Source organism: Stegodyphus dumicola, chromosome 11, assembly GCF_044657685.1.
Source record: "Stegodyphus dumicola isolate Sdum_Otavi_A_Nest chromosome 11, ASM4465768v1".
NCBI lineage: Eukaryota > Metazoa > Arthropoda > Arachnida > Araneae > Eresidae > Stegodyphus > Stegodyphus dumicola.
In genome coordinates, this window is record NC_140778.1 from 117,915,771 (window position 1) to 117,933,683 (window position 17,913).

General features: G+C 34.5%; 1 protein-coding gene across 1 annotated transcript in view; it reads right to left on the bottom strand.

The window, feature by feature from the left end:
• LOC146994366 (uncharacterized) overlaps positions 1–17,913 on the bottom strand; it is a 72,364-nt gene that overhangs the window by 19,021 nt on the left and 35,430 nt on the right. The window contains exons 9-10 of the mRNA XM_085826349.1: positions 17,538–17,645; positions 12,739–12,840 (exon numbers count right to left, since the gene is read on the bottom strand). Coding sequence (XP_085682475.1) covers positions 12,739–12,840; positions 17,538–17,645 — 210 coding nt within the window. The remainder of the gene's footprint in view (positions 1–12,738; positions 12,841–17,537; positions 17,646–17,913) is intronic.

Here is a 17,913-nt window from a genome sequence, read left to right on the forward strand (position 1 = left end):
TGTAAGTGCGTAGGTAAAGTACCTTTGTACATCCGTATCAAGGACGAACAAGTAAAGGTGATGTTTTTTATAGTAAAGAATTTGCAAGCAAATTTAATCCTAGGAATAGACTTTCTTTCAGACGCACAAGCTACACTGGATTTTAATGCAGCGTCCCTTAAGCTGACGATGAAACCAGTGCGTGTAGAAAAGGTTGAACCGCCAAGGTTAAATCTTGACCACCTGCCTAATGACGAGCAAGATAGAATCCGACAAGTGGTAAGTGAATTTGCTTCCTTATTTAGTGATATTCCAGGATTTACTCAGGTTACTAACCATAGTATTGACACCGGAGATGCATTGCCGGTTCGTCAAAAACCATACCGGTATGATAAGAATAAGGAAAAAATTATAGAATGGCATATTACCGATATGCTACGTAAAAAGATCATAACGCCTATCTCAAGTAGTTATGCTAGTCCGGTGGTTTTATGTAAGAAAAATAATGATTATCCTTTGGAGCATCCAAAAAGGTGGAGATTCGCTATTGATTACCGTAAATTAAATTCCATAACGAAATATCCGGTATATCCGTTACCGATCATAGAAGAAATTTTAAGGAACATAAAATCAACCAAATTTATGACGACTTTAGACTTAACGAATGGTTATTTTCAAATAGGGGTCAGGCCTGAGGACGTGCCTAAGACTGCTTTTATAACCAAGTCTGGCACTTATGCATTTTTGCGAATGCCGTTTGGCCTTTCAGGCGCCCCAGCAACATTTCAGCGATGCATGGACATTGTGTTAAGACCTGTTCTTGGAAAGTCCACATTTATCTATTTAGATGATATCATTATTACTAGTGGTAATCTCGACCAACATATACAGGATTTAAGACAGGTGTTTTCTTTATTGAATGAGGCCGGTCTAAAAGTTAATGTCGAAAAGTGCAAATTTGCAGCCCCTGAATTAAAATATTTAGGTTACAAAATATCGCAAAAAGGGATCGAGACAGATGAATCAAAAATAATCGCTGTACAAAAGTATCCGACTCCAAACACGGCAAAGAAGCTCTCTTCTTTTCTAGGACTTTGTTCATATTATAGGTCCTTTATAAAAGATTTTCCGGCTATCGCTGAGCCATTGTTAAAATTAAAAAGGAAAAAGGCAAGATTCTCGTGGACTGCCGAAGCCAATAGTGCTTTCAAAAAATTAAAACAAGCATTAACGCAAGCCCCTGTGTTGAAATTTCCTGAAAAGGATGAAAATATAGAAATTTCAGCGGATGCTTCGGATTATGCGGTAGGAGCGGTACTTTCGCAAAATTAGCAGCCCGTGGCATTTTTTAGCCGAACTTTAAATCAAACACAAAGAAACTATTCCGCGACCGAGAGAGAGGCATTTGCAGTTCTGTTAGCAGTGCAAAAGTTCCGAGTCTATTTTGGAAAGGCGCCGATAACAGTATATTCTGATCATGCGGCGGTAACTAGATTGTACTCAGGGAAAAATTTATCCCCAAGGTTAATAAGATGGGCACTCAAGCTGCAAGAATATAATCTGGTAATCAAGCATACCCCCGGAAAGGAAAATATCGTAGCAGATGCCCTATCACGAATTAAATTAGACGAACAGGGTAATACCGTAAAAGTTGCAATGCTGACAGCGTGTACAATAAATTCCCGAGAAACTGTAATAACCGAACTGGGTAAGGATCCTGAGTTTGGAAGTATTTATGAGTATTTGAAGGATCCTGAAAATTTTAGCCACCAAAATATTGTGGCGATAAGAAATAGGGCGGCCCATTACGAACTAATAGATGGTCTATTATTCTACACAAAAACTACGAATTCCAACAACGAATTTCGACCTGTTATCCCAGCTAGTCTTAGATTAAATATCCTACAAGAGCTCCATGACAGCCCTTTAGCTTCTCATGCTGGTATTCGAAAAACTATCCAACGCGTACGCGAGGCAGTCTACTTTCCTGAACTGCAAAAGTTAACAAGGGCGTATGTCCAGTCCTGCCCAACATGTCAAGCCGTTAATTATATTAATTTCCGCCCGGCCGGGTTTCTAAATAGTATTAAATCCGAATTTCCAAATGAAATAATCGGCATCGATTTATTGGGCCCTTTCCCAAAAAGTCAGTTAAATAAAAATCGCTATCTCCTTGTTATGGTTGATCATTTTAGTAAATGGACCGAAATTGTTCCCTTAAAACGAGCCTCCGCGAAATTAGTTACTGATTCTATTTTAAATAAATATATTTTAAAATACGGGGCGCCCCTAAAAGTTATATCGGATAATGGTCCTCAATTTGTAAGTAATATATTTGAAGACATGTGTCAAAAACTGGGCATACGTCATTTAAAAATGGTCCCGTATCGGCCGCAATCAAATATAGCGGAACGGGTCAACAGAAATATAGTGAAAATTATCCGTAGTTATGTTAAAAATTTTCATAAAAGCTGGGATAACTATGTCAATGAATTTGCTTTCGCCCTTAGGACCGCAAAACATGATACAACGGGCAAAACTCCTGCTGAGTTATTTCTAGGCAGAAAGGTTATAACACCGTTAGATAAACTATTTTATGTGCAACAAAGAGCCCCAGAATTTAAAATGGGTGATATAGAAAAACTAATAAAAGAAGCAAAAAAGAATACGGAAGTAGCACAAAGAAAACAGAAGTTATACTATGATCTGAAACGACGGGGAGTAACTTATAAAGTAGGGGATGAAGTTTTAAAAATTAAGCATTCACTTTCTTCAGCACCAGAAGATAAAACTGCCAAATTTTTTCCACGCTTTGAAGGACCATATGTTATAGAAAAAATAACTCACGCTGTTGTAGTGTTAAAGGCAAGAAATGGTGAAACCTGTTCCGCAAATATGGATCAAATTAAACCCAACTTCGATCGTAATAAAATGAAAATCTTTTCAGATCTTTTGCAGGATCCGGTACGGCAGACACCGCAGGTACAAGTTCCAGAGGTGGGAAAACGACAAGTACAAGGGCAAGGCAATGAGAGACAGAAGCAAGTGAAAAGAAAATTGCCCCGCGGAAAAACTGAAGGTAAAAAGAAAAAGAAGCCGTTCCACCGTCCAGAAAACAGAGTTCACGAACATCCCCAGAATGAAGAAGGGAGAAGGACGAGGTATGTGGAAAGGACCGGGAGAAAGGACGGCAACTATAACCCGGCTGTGAAACGGAAGATTGACTCATCCGACAGAACTCTCCGCAGCAAAAGTCGCCGAACTGCGGAAGGGCCATCAGCGGCGGAGGAAAAAGTACAAGAAAAATTTGAACGGCCAACAACGAGGTCCAAGCAGGATCACGACAGAAGTTTCCCGGTTCCACCAAGACCAGCTGCCTTCAAACGGCCAAGACCACAATCAGAGGAGAAAAAGAAGGTATTCAAGGGTGGCCGAACTGGTGAAAAAAGGAAGCTTCCAGAGGAAAGCACTGAAGAGCGAGCCCGTACAAGAAGGAGGATAAATCAAACTACTATCTGCAGTACCTTTAAAGACTGGGCCCAGAAAAGGATGTCCGAATATTACAAAGATAAGTAAAATTTTATGTTACTTTGCAAACTTAAGTTAATCTTTCATTCTTACTGCAAGTGGCAGATTTCAAGAAGTTTTACCTCATGCGAGGTCTACCTTTATCGCCAAAAGGGCGAGAAATGAGTTGTGACCGATTTTCTTATTATGTTTTTCAATTACTCGCGCGTAAAACTAAAGTTGATGTATAATAGCGTTGTGTAAAGACTTAAATATTGTAAAAAGTTATTGTATAAATTTTATTTAAAACATTCTAGCAAGAAAGAAGTTTTAGTCTGAAAGACTTTTTGAAATGTAGTATTATTTCAATGTAGAAAGAATTGGCACTTGCTTTGAAAAGAATAGAAGTTAACAATGTACTACTAATGTATGTTTTCAAATGTGTAAAATTAACGGCATGTTGATATGTTCTTGTATACATGTGAACTGTTATTTTGAATGTTAAGAAATACCGTGATATGGTAAAAGTGAAAGTAATGTTAAAAATTTGTTATTCGTGTGACTGTAAAGATTAAATCATGACGAATATATGTTAAAGGTTGAATGATGTAGTTAGGCTCTCTGACGCTACACTTTAGAGTTAGCCACTTTCAGAATAGTACCTCAGGGTCTAGAGTTGAAATTAGGGTGTGTTAAGAGGTCTCGTATGTTGAATTTTAACACGTTAGTGTTTTGATTGTAGGAGGAAGTGTAGCACACGTAGACAGAAACACATTCGTGGTTGGTGTTCTTTTACAACACATGTCAGAGAGCACGGGGAGAGATAATTAAAATAGTCATGAATGAAATAAGAATGTTAAGAAAAGTATATTCTATATGTTATTTGCAATGTCATTCTGTAACATTTCATTAAACTAGTTTTCCTTCCAGATCTCTGGAAGGAACCAGAATTGACTAAAGCTCCTGTTTAGATGCAGTACAGATGAAAAAGAAAAAAAAGATTGTTGTATATCCCGGGAGCTGCTATTGTAACAAATTTCTTTCTTTTAAATTTTCTAGTTTCTACCTAAGTTATGATTGTAAAAGGTTGGCCTCGCGTTAGTTTTTAGAGTTAAAAGTTTTCAACAAGGTCGTTTTAGACCTCAGTTTCAAACAAATTAACTCTGGCGGGAAGTATGTAAGGATCTTAAGTTTTACTAACGTTTATTTTATTTTAAATCTTTACTATCACTTCTTATTTTCTACTTCCGGCCAGAATTATAAGCGTGAAGGAGTTTATGCAAAGTTGTCTGGCGAACGCCAAGTATTTAAGTGTGGCCTTTTTGCCAAGCAGAAGAGAGGAAGCAGTGAGTTCGAAGCAGGCCGCTTACCTTAGAAGTTACGCAGTTGCTATTTGCCTTCCAGGCCAGAGGTTTGAATCCTCTTGATAAATTAAACGTATTGTAGTGTTCACAGTCTCTGTGCTACATACGCTTCCTGTTATTATAAGGCCAATCTTATTCTAAAGTTAAATTAGAGTTTAGTTTTATTTTGATATCTTTTACGTTAGACCCCGAGTGGAGGGTCATTGTATTCCGAAGTACGGAAGTCATTGTATATAAAGAAAAATAAAGGGTTTTGTATACCCTTCGTCTGTATCCTGTCTACTTACTACAATTAGTGAACATAGCTTTAGTAAGCTCTCTGTTCTAGTCAGGTCATTGTATGTTTCCGAAGAAGGTTAGAAGAAACATTGAACCTGATACACGGACACGTAAATACACGTGCAAATGTATGTGCGTAATGATGATGTAGAAATATTCATGGTACAGAATGTTGATCTATATTGATAAAGCATACTTGGCAGGCGAGAAAGATTAAATATTTATCTTTATTTCAACTGACATTTGGGGCCAAAATTAACTTGGCTCTCTAATTGTGCCTATTCAAGAAACATTTGTATTTTTGATAATTGCAATAGGAAAAAATCTGGTGTGTACACCACACGACTTCCTTGTACGGAATATTAAATTATACGCAGTTTTTCTTGCATTTCATTTAAACTTATTGGATTGAATTAAATTTATTTATTTTCATTAGCGCATAAAGCACAATAGAATAAATGCAATATTTAAACTATATTTGTTTACCATAGCCACACTCAGGCCTAAGGTTCGCTTAACAGCGTTAAATTTCATTCATTTTTTAACTCAGAATGCACAAAATTTATATCATCTTAAGAATTATCTAATTGTTGCCACATATTCTTTCAAATACTATACTAAATCTAAAACGATGTATAAAAGAAATTAAGCAAACAACAACAACAACAACAAAAAATTTTTTTTGCAATGACAATTTAGTATTTCTCATTTAATTAATTCAGTTTTCACTTCACGACAGGGCAAAAATACATAAAAACTCAAAATATTTGCATTGAAATTTAAGCAGTAAATCTTTAAACACTTATTTCCTCGAATAAATTCCAGAATGGATTAAGCAGAATTTAATTCCAAAAAATAAAAAAAGGCTTTATCTTTGTTTTAGCGAAGCTTACTTTCTCTAGCTTGGCAACAAATGTACTGTTCTGCTGTTTCAAATGTAAACAAACATTGCCGCCATTTCACAATACTTAGCAACACTTAAATACTTAAACAACTCTTATTAAATTGCTATTAATTCTAAAAATATCGCATGCAGATTTATTAAAGGCATAAAAACCTTAACCGGAAGATAATAACATAATTCAATCATTTTTAAAGCAAAAAGCGCCCAATTTACAAATATATAAGAATAAAGAAACTGATATTACCGAGCCGAGTAACAGAGTGTATATATATATGTAATAATAAAATTCCATAGTCAAAAATACACTTAAAATTCTAACTGTATGTTCTTTTCATTTTTAATGGCGACGGTCTCTTATTTCAAAGTACGTCGAATTAAATCCACAGTCCCGTAGTCAAGTTGTTTTCCCCGCCTTTTCTACACGTACAGTTGTAGAATGTTCTGGAGATATTTAAAGCGAACTGGAATGGCTGACGTCATTTCTTGGAAGCTCCGCCTTTCCAGAGGCTCTAAAAGGAACTCGCAAAGGAATATCGGGGGTCTTTTCTTTAATGTAACGATGCAGTAAAGTTCATACCAAAAGTTATTAGTAGTTCTTTTTTATTTACTCCGGAGATCTAATTTTTTGTAACTGCTATTTCTCCTGAATAATAATAAATGGATCCTGTTTTTTAAACTTATCGTCTGATACTTTGAGCTACAACTACGTCTATGATTCTTCACCAATCTATTTATTCCGGACAAAAGCTGGTACATCACATATATATACATATATATAATTGGAACCAAAATACGAGATGCACATCTACATGCTATAGCAATCCTATATACAAAATTTCAGCGTCCTGAGGCTACTCGTTTTTGAGTTATGCGAGATACGTACATACATACGTACGCACAGACACCATGAAGATTTCTCTTTAAATCAGTTTTCTAATTTTTTCGGGGGAAAAGCGTCCTTTATTCTGTCCTTATGTACGGATGTCACGCAAAGATATCGTTAAATTGCATTAGATAGCAGTCAAAATGAATATTTTCGTTGAAATATGATGCCTGAAGTTTTTCGCGATTAAAATACTTCCTTTTTACTTCGTACAAGGAAGTAAAAAGAAACACGTCAGGGTCTTAACAGAAGGAAAGCTAGAAGCCAAAATGAGCAGTTATTAAGTATGGCAGCTTATTTAGGAAAATTTTCGATTTAAGAGGGGGCATTAAGGGGGTCTTGCTTTGATTTGCATATGTTTTTCCTTACATTTTTATGCACTTTAAAATATTTAGTATTCCGACACTTTAAAAGGCAAAACAAGATAACCGATGTTCAAGAAACAAAAGGAAATAACTCAAAATAAAAATTCAAATTAAAATATCATTGATTAAATGTCCAACTTCTATGCAAGGTAATGGTGGTGGTGGTGTATTTAATTATGGCAAAGCACACTAGGGCTATCTGCCTAAGGGGAGGATGCCTTTCGTGGAGGACTTTCTAAGGGAAACTGGCTCGTATACACGTTACACATGAGGAAAACCACGAAGACGCCCATGCAGCCAGCCCGTTCGCGGGATTCGAACCTCAGACCGAACTACCAGTATTCAGCGTCTTTACCGCTCGGCCGCTGGTGGGCCTCTATGCAAGGTAATGAGTCAGCGCTTCTAGCAGTATCATAAAAAAACCAGCAAAACGAGCACAAGTACGTATTTCACTTTCTTATCCAGAAGAATCAATAAGGACAGCAATAAAGATGAAACTCTCATTTTATGGACATTTGTTTGTAATAAGCCAAACGCTGGAGGGACGTGTCTTTTAAATTTGAATACTTTATAGTCCGAAACGTTAGAGGAGAAAAAAATGCCGAGTTAGCGATTCTAACTTTTTAAGATTGAAAAATTAATGCTGATATGCGAAAGGAATCAGCAAAGCAGATTTGAAGTATTTCTGCTGCACCATTTTGAAGGAAGGCAAAATCATGACCTACATAAAACGCGCTCATGAGTCTTCAGTTTAAGAGTTTGCTTTATCATTTTTATTATAGGGCAAAATCTGCATTTTTACATGAAATTACCTTTAAACTTTCCAGTCTAGTAAATGCAGATATGGTCCGAAAAAAAAAAAAAAAAAAAAAAAAAAAAAAAAAAAAAAAAGGATTTTTATCTTTTAAATAAATGCTCCATTCACTATACGAGTTTCAACGCTAACATAAAACGTCTTTTTTATTCATTTACGTTATAATATTACTTTTATTTGCTATTACAATATTAAAAATTGTGTTATTATTTTAATTATGCAAAATATATAGTAAAATCTCTGTAAACATTTTACGCGCAGCAAATAAAATCCAAAATAAGCATGCAATGATATAAATCTAAGTAAGTATAAAAGCAATTAGATTAATTTGTTATTATTCTAATAGTTATTAATGCAAAATGTAGCAGCTGATACTGGAAAACTGATAGTACAGCAACAAGCTTCGAATAATACTTTACTAAAACACCTTTTACTGGCTAGAGAAAAAAGTAATTTACATTCAGATTTGGGGAATAGTATTAAAAGTAAACGAATGAAAACAGTATTTGATTTCTGAAAAGTCAAGTTAAACAGTATAAATTTATCCACGATTACCTTCTGAAATCATGCTTTCACAAAAATACCTTTTCAGGTGTATTCGCTACCAGACTGACAAACTTGCAGTTTGTGGGGGGGGGGGGGGTACAGAGACAATTCGGAATCACATCGGAATGAACGGTCGCAAATGCCGTAGTGGCGAGCTATGGTGCAAAAAAAGCGGAGAAAAAGAACAGAAACGCAACACATTAATGGGACAGAAAACATTTTATTGAAAGGTTCAAAATTGCTACGACAGGTGTTAAAAATTTCGACCAGAAGTCGTCTGGGAGGCCTGACATCGGCGCTGTATGGAGTTTCTTACGTTCTGGAAGATTCCTGGCATGTCACGTATCCTATCCTCCCGCTAGCTACGGATGTTCGAGCGACGAGGTCTTCAACTGAAGGAACAGGCGTCTCGAATATCAAACTCTTCATATGACCCCAGAAGAAGAAGTCCATTTATGATAGATACTGTGATCTGGCAGGCCACCGCTGTCCAAAGGTTTCCTACAGGTCTCAGCGCACGTCAGTCGTGCAATGTCAAGGAGCCCCTTCATTCTGGTACCACATAGAGAAGCGCAAAAAGTGTTGAACATGTGCTGCTTCAAGAAGTTCGGGAAGGACTTGTTGCAAGAAGATCAAGTATGCCCTACTGTTCAAAGGACTGGGCAGAATGTACGGTTCAATGAGGTAGTTTCCAAGAAAGCTTTCTCAAACATTGACCAACAAACGATCTTGAGCTGCACGGGTTGCGTGCGATGAGAGTTCTCCAGAGTTCACACATGGGCGTTATGCGGATTGAAGGATCCCTCACGTGTGAAATATGCTTCATTCGTGAGCAATATGAACGCAGCAAATGCGCTGTCTGTAGCACTCTGTTGCAGAACCATGCAGCAAACATCCCCCGGGGTAAATAATCCTCCAATAATTGGAAGCAATGAAGATGGTATGCACTCATTTGGTTTGCTGCGAGTATCTGCCAGACAATAGATTGAGATAAGCCCACTTATTGGGCTATCGCTCGAGTACTCGTACTTGGATAGCCTTCTGTCAAACGTAAGACCGTCTCCTCATTAACAGCTGTCCTTTTCGTTCACTGTCGATTCATTGTAGCTCTCGTTAAACAACCGCTCTCATGTAGCTTTCTATTCCCACTTGCGAAGGTCGTGTGATGTGAAGCACGTCTATTCGGGTAACGTTACTGGCACAACCACCATGAGGCATTTGGCGCTTAAAATCAGCAATTCCATACAAAATCAGCATATCGATCATTTCAACGTCTGAATACGCTTTCATCCTACTCGGAAAACGTATCGTAAATGACAACTTGCAGCAGGATCGCTGTTCTCGCAGCCTTCCGTTCAACTCCATATATGGCAAGACTGCCAGGAGGAATCTTTAAGAACGTAAGGAATTCCATGCAGGGCCGCTCTCAGCCTTACGTGACGAATTCTGGTCGTAATTTCGAATACCTATTGTAGTACAACCTTTTAATAGAATGTTTTCTGTCCCATAAATATGTTGTGCATCTGTTCTTTTTCTCTGCTTTGCACCGTAGCTCGCAGCTACAGCATTTGCGATCCTATATTCCTATGTGACTCCGAGTCGTCTCTGTACTCCTGTAATATGGTGTGGCCCCAACTTGTCAGCAACTGTGGTAGTGACTGCTATGAAGTGTCAATTTACACAGACACGTAAGAAGGGTTTAAAGCCCTTTTTATTCAACTTTTAAAATAACAGCTGCTTTAACTTGACGCTCACAAACTACGCCGACCCGGCGGTTTAACTGAAACAGAATGTAAAACTGAAAAAATAATGACTAGATTAATAAATAGCGAGATCACTATCCACGAGGCCCTGAGATCTTAACTAACCTAACCGCGTTCTACAATACCGCTGAGATTCAGCGAGCTTACTAATTAAGCAGTTGAAAGATCCAGCAAAATCTGCCGAGATAGGCACACAGGCCGACACGCGCGGTTCTAAAATTTCTACCTAACAATCTTCACCTTCGCTATTCAAGAAACACAGCTACAATCTCGTTTTCCTTCTATTTATACTCATCTTACTTCCGCTAAATTTGAATATACTGCGGGCTCTACTACAATTTACATACTCTAGCATTGGCAATTCAAGAGGAAAGTAAAGGCTTGACAGGAAAGATGACTTAAAATAAATGTTAGTTAAAATAAATATAAACCCTTCACCCCTAGCACACATTGCAAGTTTGTCAGTCTGGTAGCGAATCACCCTGTGCAGATAAAGAAAGAAAGCCTATTAGTGATCAGAAATAATATTTCTATAATCTATTAATAAACTGAGGACCTGAGCATGCTTTCGATGGGTTACAGCCGAAAACATAGCGGACGGAAACGCCACGGAGAAAACAGCGAAAGGAAAAACATCGCCGAAGAAAATAAAGCAAAGAGAAAACATCGCCTCTCTAAAACATCGTGGTACAAAATATCGTCGTCGGAAATAAAGTGGTTCAAAAACTTTGGAGTTTAAAAGCATCGTCTTCGAAAATATCATGGTAAAAAATAAAGTACCTACAAATCATCATATGACGATAACATCGCAGACATGCGCTTTTCAGACTTTAAGAATTGTAAATGGATATTCGTATAATGATTTGTGAGAGCGAGATGGAAAGAAAGATAATTTTTACTTTATATTTTTATCAACTAATAAATTTATAAAATGCAAAACAAGAAATTTAAACAAAAAAGAAATATATTTGATTTTAAGAGTGTCAGATTAAGGAAAAAGAAGAAAGTAATCTCATAATTAACTTAGCAATTTTTGTATCGATAAGGACATGCAGCTACTTATCTTCCTTTTTCTTTTTCATATTATACTTTTCATGAAAAATTACGAGTAAAGCTTTATAAAAAATGATTTATTAATGACCTTTTTTAGTTAACTGTGCCAGTTTAAAATATTATTATGTGCTTATAAGTTTCATCAATTTTCTATGCTTAAGTTTCCATTTTACATTTTCAGCAAATATTTATTAGTTAATAATAAAATAAAGTAAAAATTATCCTTCTTTCCATCTTTCGCTCACAAATCATTATGGGAGAATCCTTTAACAGTTATTAAAGCCTGAAAAACGCATGTCTGCGATGTTATCGTCATGCAATGATTTGTAGGTACTTTAATTTTACCACGATGTTTTAAACTGCGAAGTTTTTGAACCGCTTTATTTTCGACGGCGATAATTTGTACTGTGATGTTTTAGAACTGCGATGTTTTCCTTTGCTTTATTTTCTCCCACGACGTTTTCAACCTGCGTTGTTTTCTCCACGACGTTTTCGTCCGGGATGTTTTTGCTGCGATGTTTTCGGCGGACACCGTTTCGATGAAATCCTATTGTTTATTACTTTTTTATTCATTATTTACACAGTAAGAACCTGAAACATGTCTTTATAGAACCCAGTAATGTGAAATTATTTCATGACAAGTTATTCTATGAAAATGGAATAACTGTTCAGCTGAATCGCGAGTATGACTGTCGCTTAAAAACATGAGAAAAAAACTCATGACAAGATGTGAGTTTAAAAATTTGCGAATAAAATGTTAGCAAATTAGAGAAGTGGCCGCAGTTTCAAGAAAGAGACGGGGATCCATTTTTCAATAAATTTTAAAGCAGATGAGAAAGCTTCCTTTTATCAAATAAAGTCATTATTACTCGAGCAGTAGCACGTGAACCGATGTTTCTTTGGAATCTCTGCACACAAAGATTTATCATGTTGTTCGATGCTTTCAAAATATCAGATATGCAATAAAAGTGCATACTGAATCCACGCTGTAATTCAATTCGCCATAGGAGTTTAATTTTGCACTGAAACAATGAAGGTTCTGCGCTAAATAAATTTTTTGAAAGCACCTTTGCATCGAAAATGCTCTGCGCATTTTTGTTGCTTATGATCTAAATAATCTATATTCCATTTTTCATTAATGTATGTTCATTATATTTGCTTCTAAGAAATATAGATTTTATATATGTAAGCTCTAAATAAAACCATCCTGTACATGTACGTACGTAATAAAATTTTAAAATCTCAATTTGCTAAAATGTGATAAAAGGAGTTTTATTTTACCTTTGCACATTCCTTCAAATTCAGCGAAACCATGTAGGCAGTAGCACTGCTTATTTCCGTAAGCATCTAAAGAACATTTACCTTTGGTTCCACAACTACATTCTAGAAATAAAATAAATAAATATGTATATAAACATTTAAAATGAAAGGCATCAAAACGTGGTTCATACAGTTGCTTGAATGCAAATTCTAAATCTGAGAGGAAGAAGAAACTACATCAATAAACAGGAAAACGTTGAAATGTGAAAAATGTGTAAGACATAAGCAATTAAAGTTTCTCAAAAATAATAAAGAGAAAAGGAAAACAAATGAATAAAATACTTAACGAAATGACTATTCACTTATTTTTATCTCTTCAGCTGATGAAATATTATAATAATGATAATATTTTTAAATGAGAAATATTTTTAAGGATAAATCAGATTTATATTTACAGTTTACTTGGAATTTCGCCTTGCTTTCAAACAAATCCACTGAAGAACTAGGCAAATTTAGTTCAATATTTAAAAAATTATAATACTAATTAGAATACCTATAATCGTAAATTTACATAAAAAATGTCTTATTTCCAATCATTGAAGATTGACAACCTACAGTGTGTGCCAAAGAAAAGGGGATGTAATATCAGTGTGATAAAACCTGGAACAGGTGAGTCAGTTATTTCTATGGATTACAGTAACATTTTGAACTATGCAACCAGGAACTAATGCTAATACATATTTAGGTTTCTGATCATTTGTCTTGTTACGTTACTTATAAACTAGGTGAAACATTTTTCTCTGTTTTCGCTTGCTTATTTATGGATTTTAAGCTCTTTTTAAGGGAAAATGAGTTTCTTGATTCATGTTTGAAAGCAATTTTGAATTCTACTCAGCTATCCTAAAGTTTTTCTTGATCATGGAAACTATTATCTAAAAACCATCGGAAATTTTCTGTGACCATATTATATCTGAACGTAACATAGAATACAAGATTACGCACTTGGGTAAATGTTTTTCCAAATCCTTGAAATGTATTTAAAGTAATTTTGGTGAAATCACTTCAGGGCTTAAAACTTTTGTCAGCGACGCTAGCAGGTCTATTTTCTTGCCCAGCTCAGCTCGTTAATATTGTGGCTTTAACCGCTTTGATAGCCAAATTTACATGGTACCGTTAACATTAGGCCAGCTTGAATAGGCCAGATTTTTGTACTCTCTGACTACGATAATTTTAAATTTGAAATTTCAGGATTATTTAGTTATTTTAAATACTCGAGTTTCCTTCTACGTACAAGTTAATAAATATTTCTGTTCAAATCCTGAAGGTAAGAAAGGAAGGAGTGGCCAACCGGCACTAGAAGTGAAGCACTGCTTCGAAGCTTCGGTCACTAGATGGGGTGTTCTTTGTTTACATTCAGAAGCTCGCTTGACAGTGTTCTGATAGTATTTCGACACACGACAGTTCCATACAAATCGAAAAAGGGGCACTCTCGCATGGAAGTAACATTCATAGTGTGATGGATTTGTATAGTGTAGTGACATTTACGCAAAAATCACATCTTGGTTATTTTTCGATAGCTAACAACAGCGATTTTGATTATGAATTTGTTTTATAAAATTCTAAGGTGTTGAACTACAAAAATATAGATTTTAACAAAAATGTTATGCTTAAAGAATGAAAAATGTGTTTCGATACCCTTGATAGAGTATTCGCTACTTTTATTTTATGTTCCAAATGCCAAAATATTTTTAAAAAAATTAATTTTTTTCACATCCATATATTATTGTAACATGTACCTTTTAAAATTTTTTAGAGGAGAGGCTTTACTGCTGCTCATTTTAAACTCATAGTTTTAATTTTATATATCTGAAAAATAATCACTTTGGGCTTACACGTTTTACTTATTTGGGTTAATTAAAAATAAAATCCTTATTTTATTCCCTTTCAGAAATGTTCAGAGAAAGTTAAGTACTATAAAAAGTATTTCGCTAATTCCTAATAATTCTCTAATTTAAAATGAACCGAATAGAGCATTAATTATAAATTGACTTATATTTTTCGATTTAAAAGATGCCTCAGAAGCCAAAAATCATGTCATATTTAAGAAAGTATTTTAGGAAGAAGCTCTATAAATAGAAAAGAAATAATGCATAATTTTAATATTAATAATACAATAAACTTTGATCTTAATTTTTGTACCTTAACCGAATAAAATCGAATTACCTTAAATTTTTTTTTAACGTAATTAAGGAAAACTTGTGAAAATATTTCATTGAAATTAAACCATTCTGAGAAAACTGTTCTGTGAAAAGTATAGCATTTAATTTCGTTCAGAATGAAATGTTGTTTAAAAATATGTTGTTTTCATATACTTAGGGCTCTGAAGTGTTGTAGAAAAAGAAAATATATACATTTATATGTATATTTACGACGTAATTACAAAATATTTACATCCTATCACGTCAAAACCCATTGAACTTAATGGTAAATGACCCAATGTTTTGGTCACCACGTAGGGATCGCTGGTGCTTCAGAGCAGGTTACGGGAGAAACCTGTTTAGGGCAACTCCATCTTACTTCCTACCTCCATGGTTCAAATAAAAAAAGGTTACTGTTTACTACTTTCCTAGGGCTTAACTGTAATGTTTCAAATAGAATGATAAATCGCTTGCTATTCTATAAAATATGAAGGGTATTTTAGTTAACATTTCTCGGTCATCACCTACCCCAGGGAAGGGCAAACGTTTTCGGTCGGGGGCCAGAAATCGAAAACAAAAAATTTTTCGGGCCAAGATAATTTTTTCTAAAATTTTAAAAACAATGTACAAGTACTACAATTTAAATATGTTAATGAGATAAATGAAATTGCGATTTCATTTTTAAAAGTTCCTTATATTGAGTTTCGAAGTAAGATGTACTGACTCTAAGGAACTCTGTCAGTCTACTTCTGAAATAAGTCTTTTTAAGTTTCATAGTTGAAGACACTTGTTCACAAAGAATATGAAGCAAACATAGCACTGATTTTCTAAGCGTCAGATACTAAATTTGGGAAACATACTTTCGATAATGATTTATAAAACTCTAACTTTGGCACATTTAGAAGAAACTGCTCGAGATGGTTGTTAGATTGCAACTCAGTTAATTCAAGCTACAAATCTGACCTCATTGCTTTACAGGTTACTTTGATAGGCATGGTAAAAATATCCAATTCTGTTTGAATGGCACTGAAATCTTGAAATCTTCGTTCGAACTCAAAATGCAGTCTTTTCAAGCCATTTTCATAATTCTTAAGCTTCTCTTCATTTACTGAGGGTATTGAATTTAACCTAGGGAAATGAGACAAGTCGTTCTTACCTAGCTGCCCAGCAAACACATCAAGTTTTCTTAATAAGTTTTTTCTAAGAGGTCTAATTCACCTATATTGGATTCCCACATGCTCCCCGAGAAAGAGATAACGCTTGTTGGCACCAATCTACAGCTATAACTAACAAAGAACTTTCGCTTTTAACACTTTACCAATTGAAAGCTGTCTGTGCTTGCTATTTCCGTCAATTTATGTTTTGTAGAACAAAAATATAGAAAGTAAAAAGATCATCAGCCCTTTAAGAAAAAAGGAAGAAAAAATAATATTTAAACAAAGTAAAGAAGGAGATGGTATATAATATATAAATACACATTTCTTTTAATTTGCCTCGGAACGGCAGATTAAAATTCTATCCGCGGGCTGGACAGAATCTTCCGGCGGGCCGGAGTTTGCTCATCCCTGACCTATCCTATAACATGCCATAGCTTTATATCAATAAGCAATTAACTGTCAAACATGCATAAACCCATATTAACTGAAATCCGTTTCTGGGGCTTTGGTATTAATAGGATTCTGCTGATACAAGAAAGAAAACCCATAAGAGAGCAATACAAACGAGTCAAATTGAGTTAAAGTTTTAACTAGTTTATATAATGTTTACATGAAGAACTAGTTTATATATAAAATAATTCTTCATAAGCATCACATTCATAAAGAGCTTGTAATACTATATTATGCATTTAGATCATTTTAGAATTAGAGATGTTAAAATTCCATCACATGTTGACGAGTTAGGGAAACACAATTAAAATAATCTTCCAGATTTTCCAAAGAATAATTTATCTTTCATGCAACTTGATTTACATTTTATACATTAGTTTTTTCAAAGCTCAAATATCTGAAGATATGAGAAATAAACTTGAATGAATACATTATATATTTTATATAAGTATGTGGTAAATTAACATAATTTAATACTGTCCATAAAAAATTACAAAATTGAGATTTGAAACAAAATGCAGCGGCAGAAACGTTCAAAATACTAAAAATATTCCTTATGAAGATTACGTTTTAGACTAATGGAGTTTAGTATAGATAATGCAACTAACCATATTTAATGCAGAACACTCATTCATTAAATCTAACGTTAGCAGAAGAATAGAAACGTTAGAAGTTAGAAGACCTATCTAGAGGAGCAGAAATGTTAAGTAGCAGAATCAGCTTTTTTATATTTACGCATGATTTCAATCGAAATTGAATGCTGAAAAGAACAAAAAATGTGTCAATTGTATTTAAAATGCAAAAGAGTTTTACCCAAAACGTAATAAAAAAAAAGCATCCTTTGCTCCACATGATAAAGAGGAATCCTTAAAATGAATTTTTGTTTTGTTTCTAATTAGAATTTTTATGAGCTATACCCCCTTTTATTTTTTGTTATTTATATGTTTTCTATAAACTTATGCCCTCTAGAATTATTGCTTTGGCACCTAATTTTATATCTTTAGCAAAGAAATACCTATTTCACATGTCCTTCCAGAGTAGGGCTTTATGCAGGCACAAGTATAATTTCCGTTTAACAAGATGCATTTACCACCATTTTTACATGGATTTGGATTGCACAAATCTAAGAAAAGAAGAAAAATTTAGAATTTCTTTCATTAAAAATCCTCAGGGAGCACATGAAAAATTATAAAAGTTTAAAGAAAATTAAACTGAAATTTAGAATTATTAGACTTTTATCTAATACCTTGAAACATATAAAATATAAAATGTTTGTAAAATCATTGAAAAATTAAAAATTACGAATTTATGAAAGTTAAAAATAAATAAATAGACAAAATGATTTTTCGCTTTTTATAAACTAAACCATTTTTAAATTTTACTATAACTTA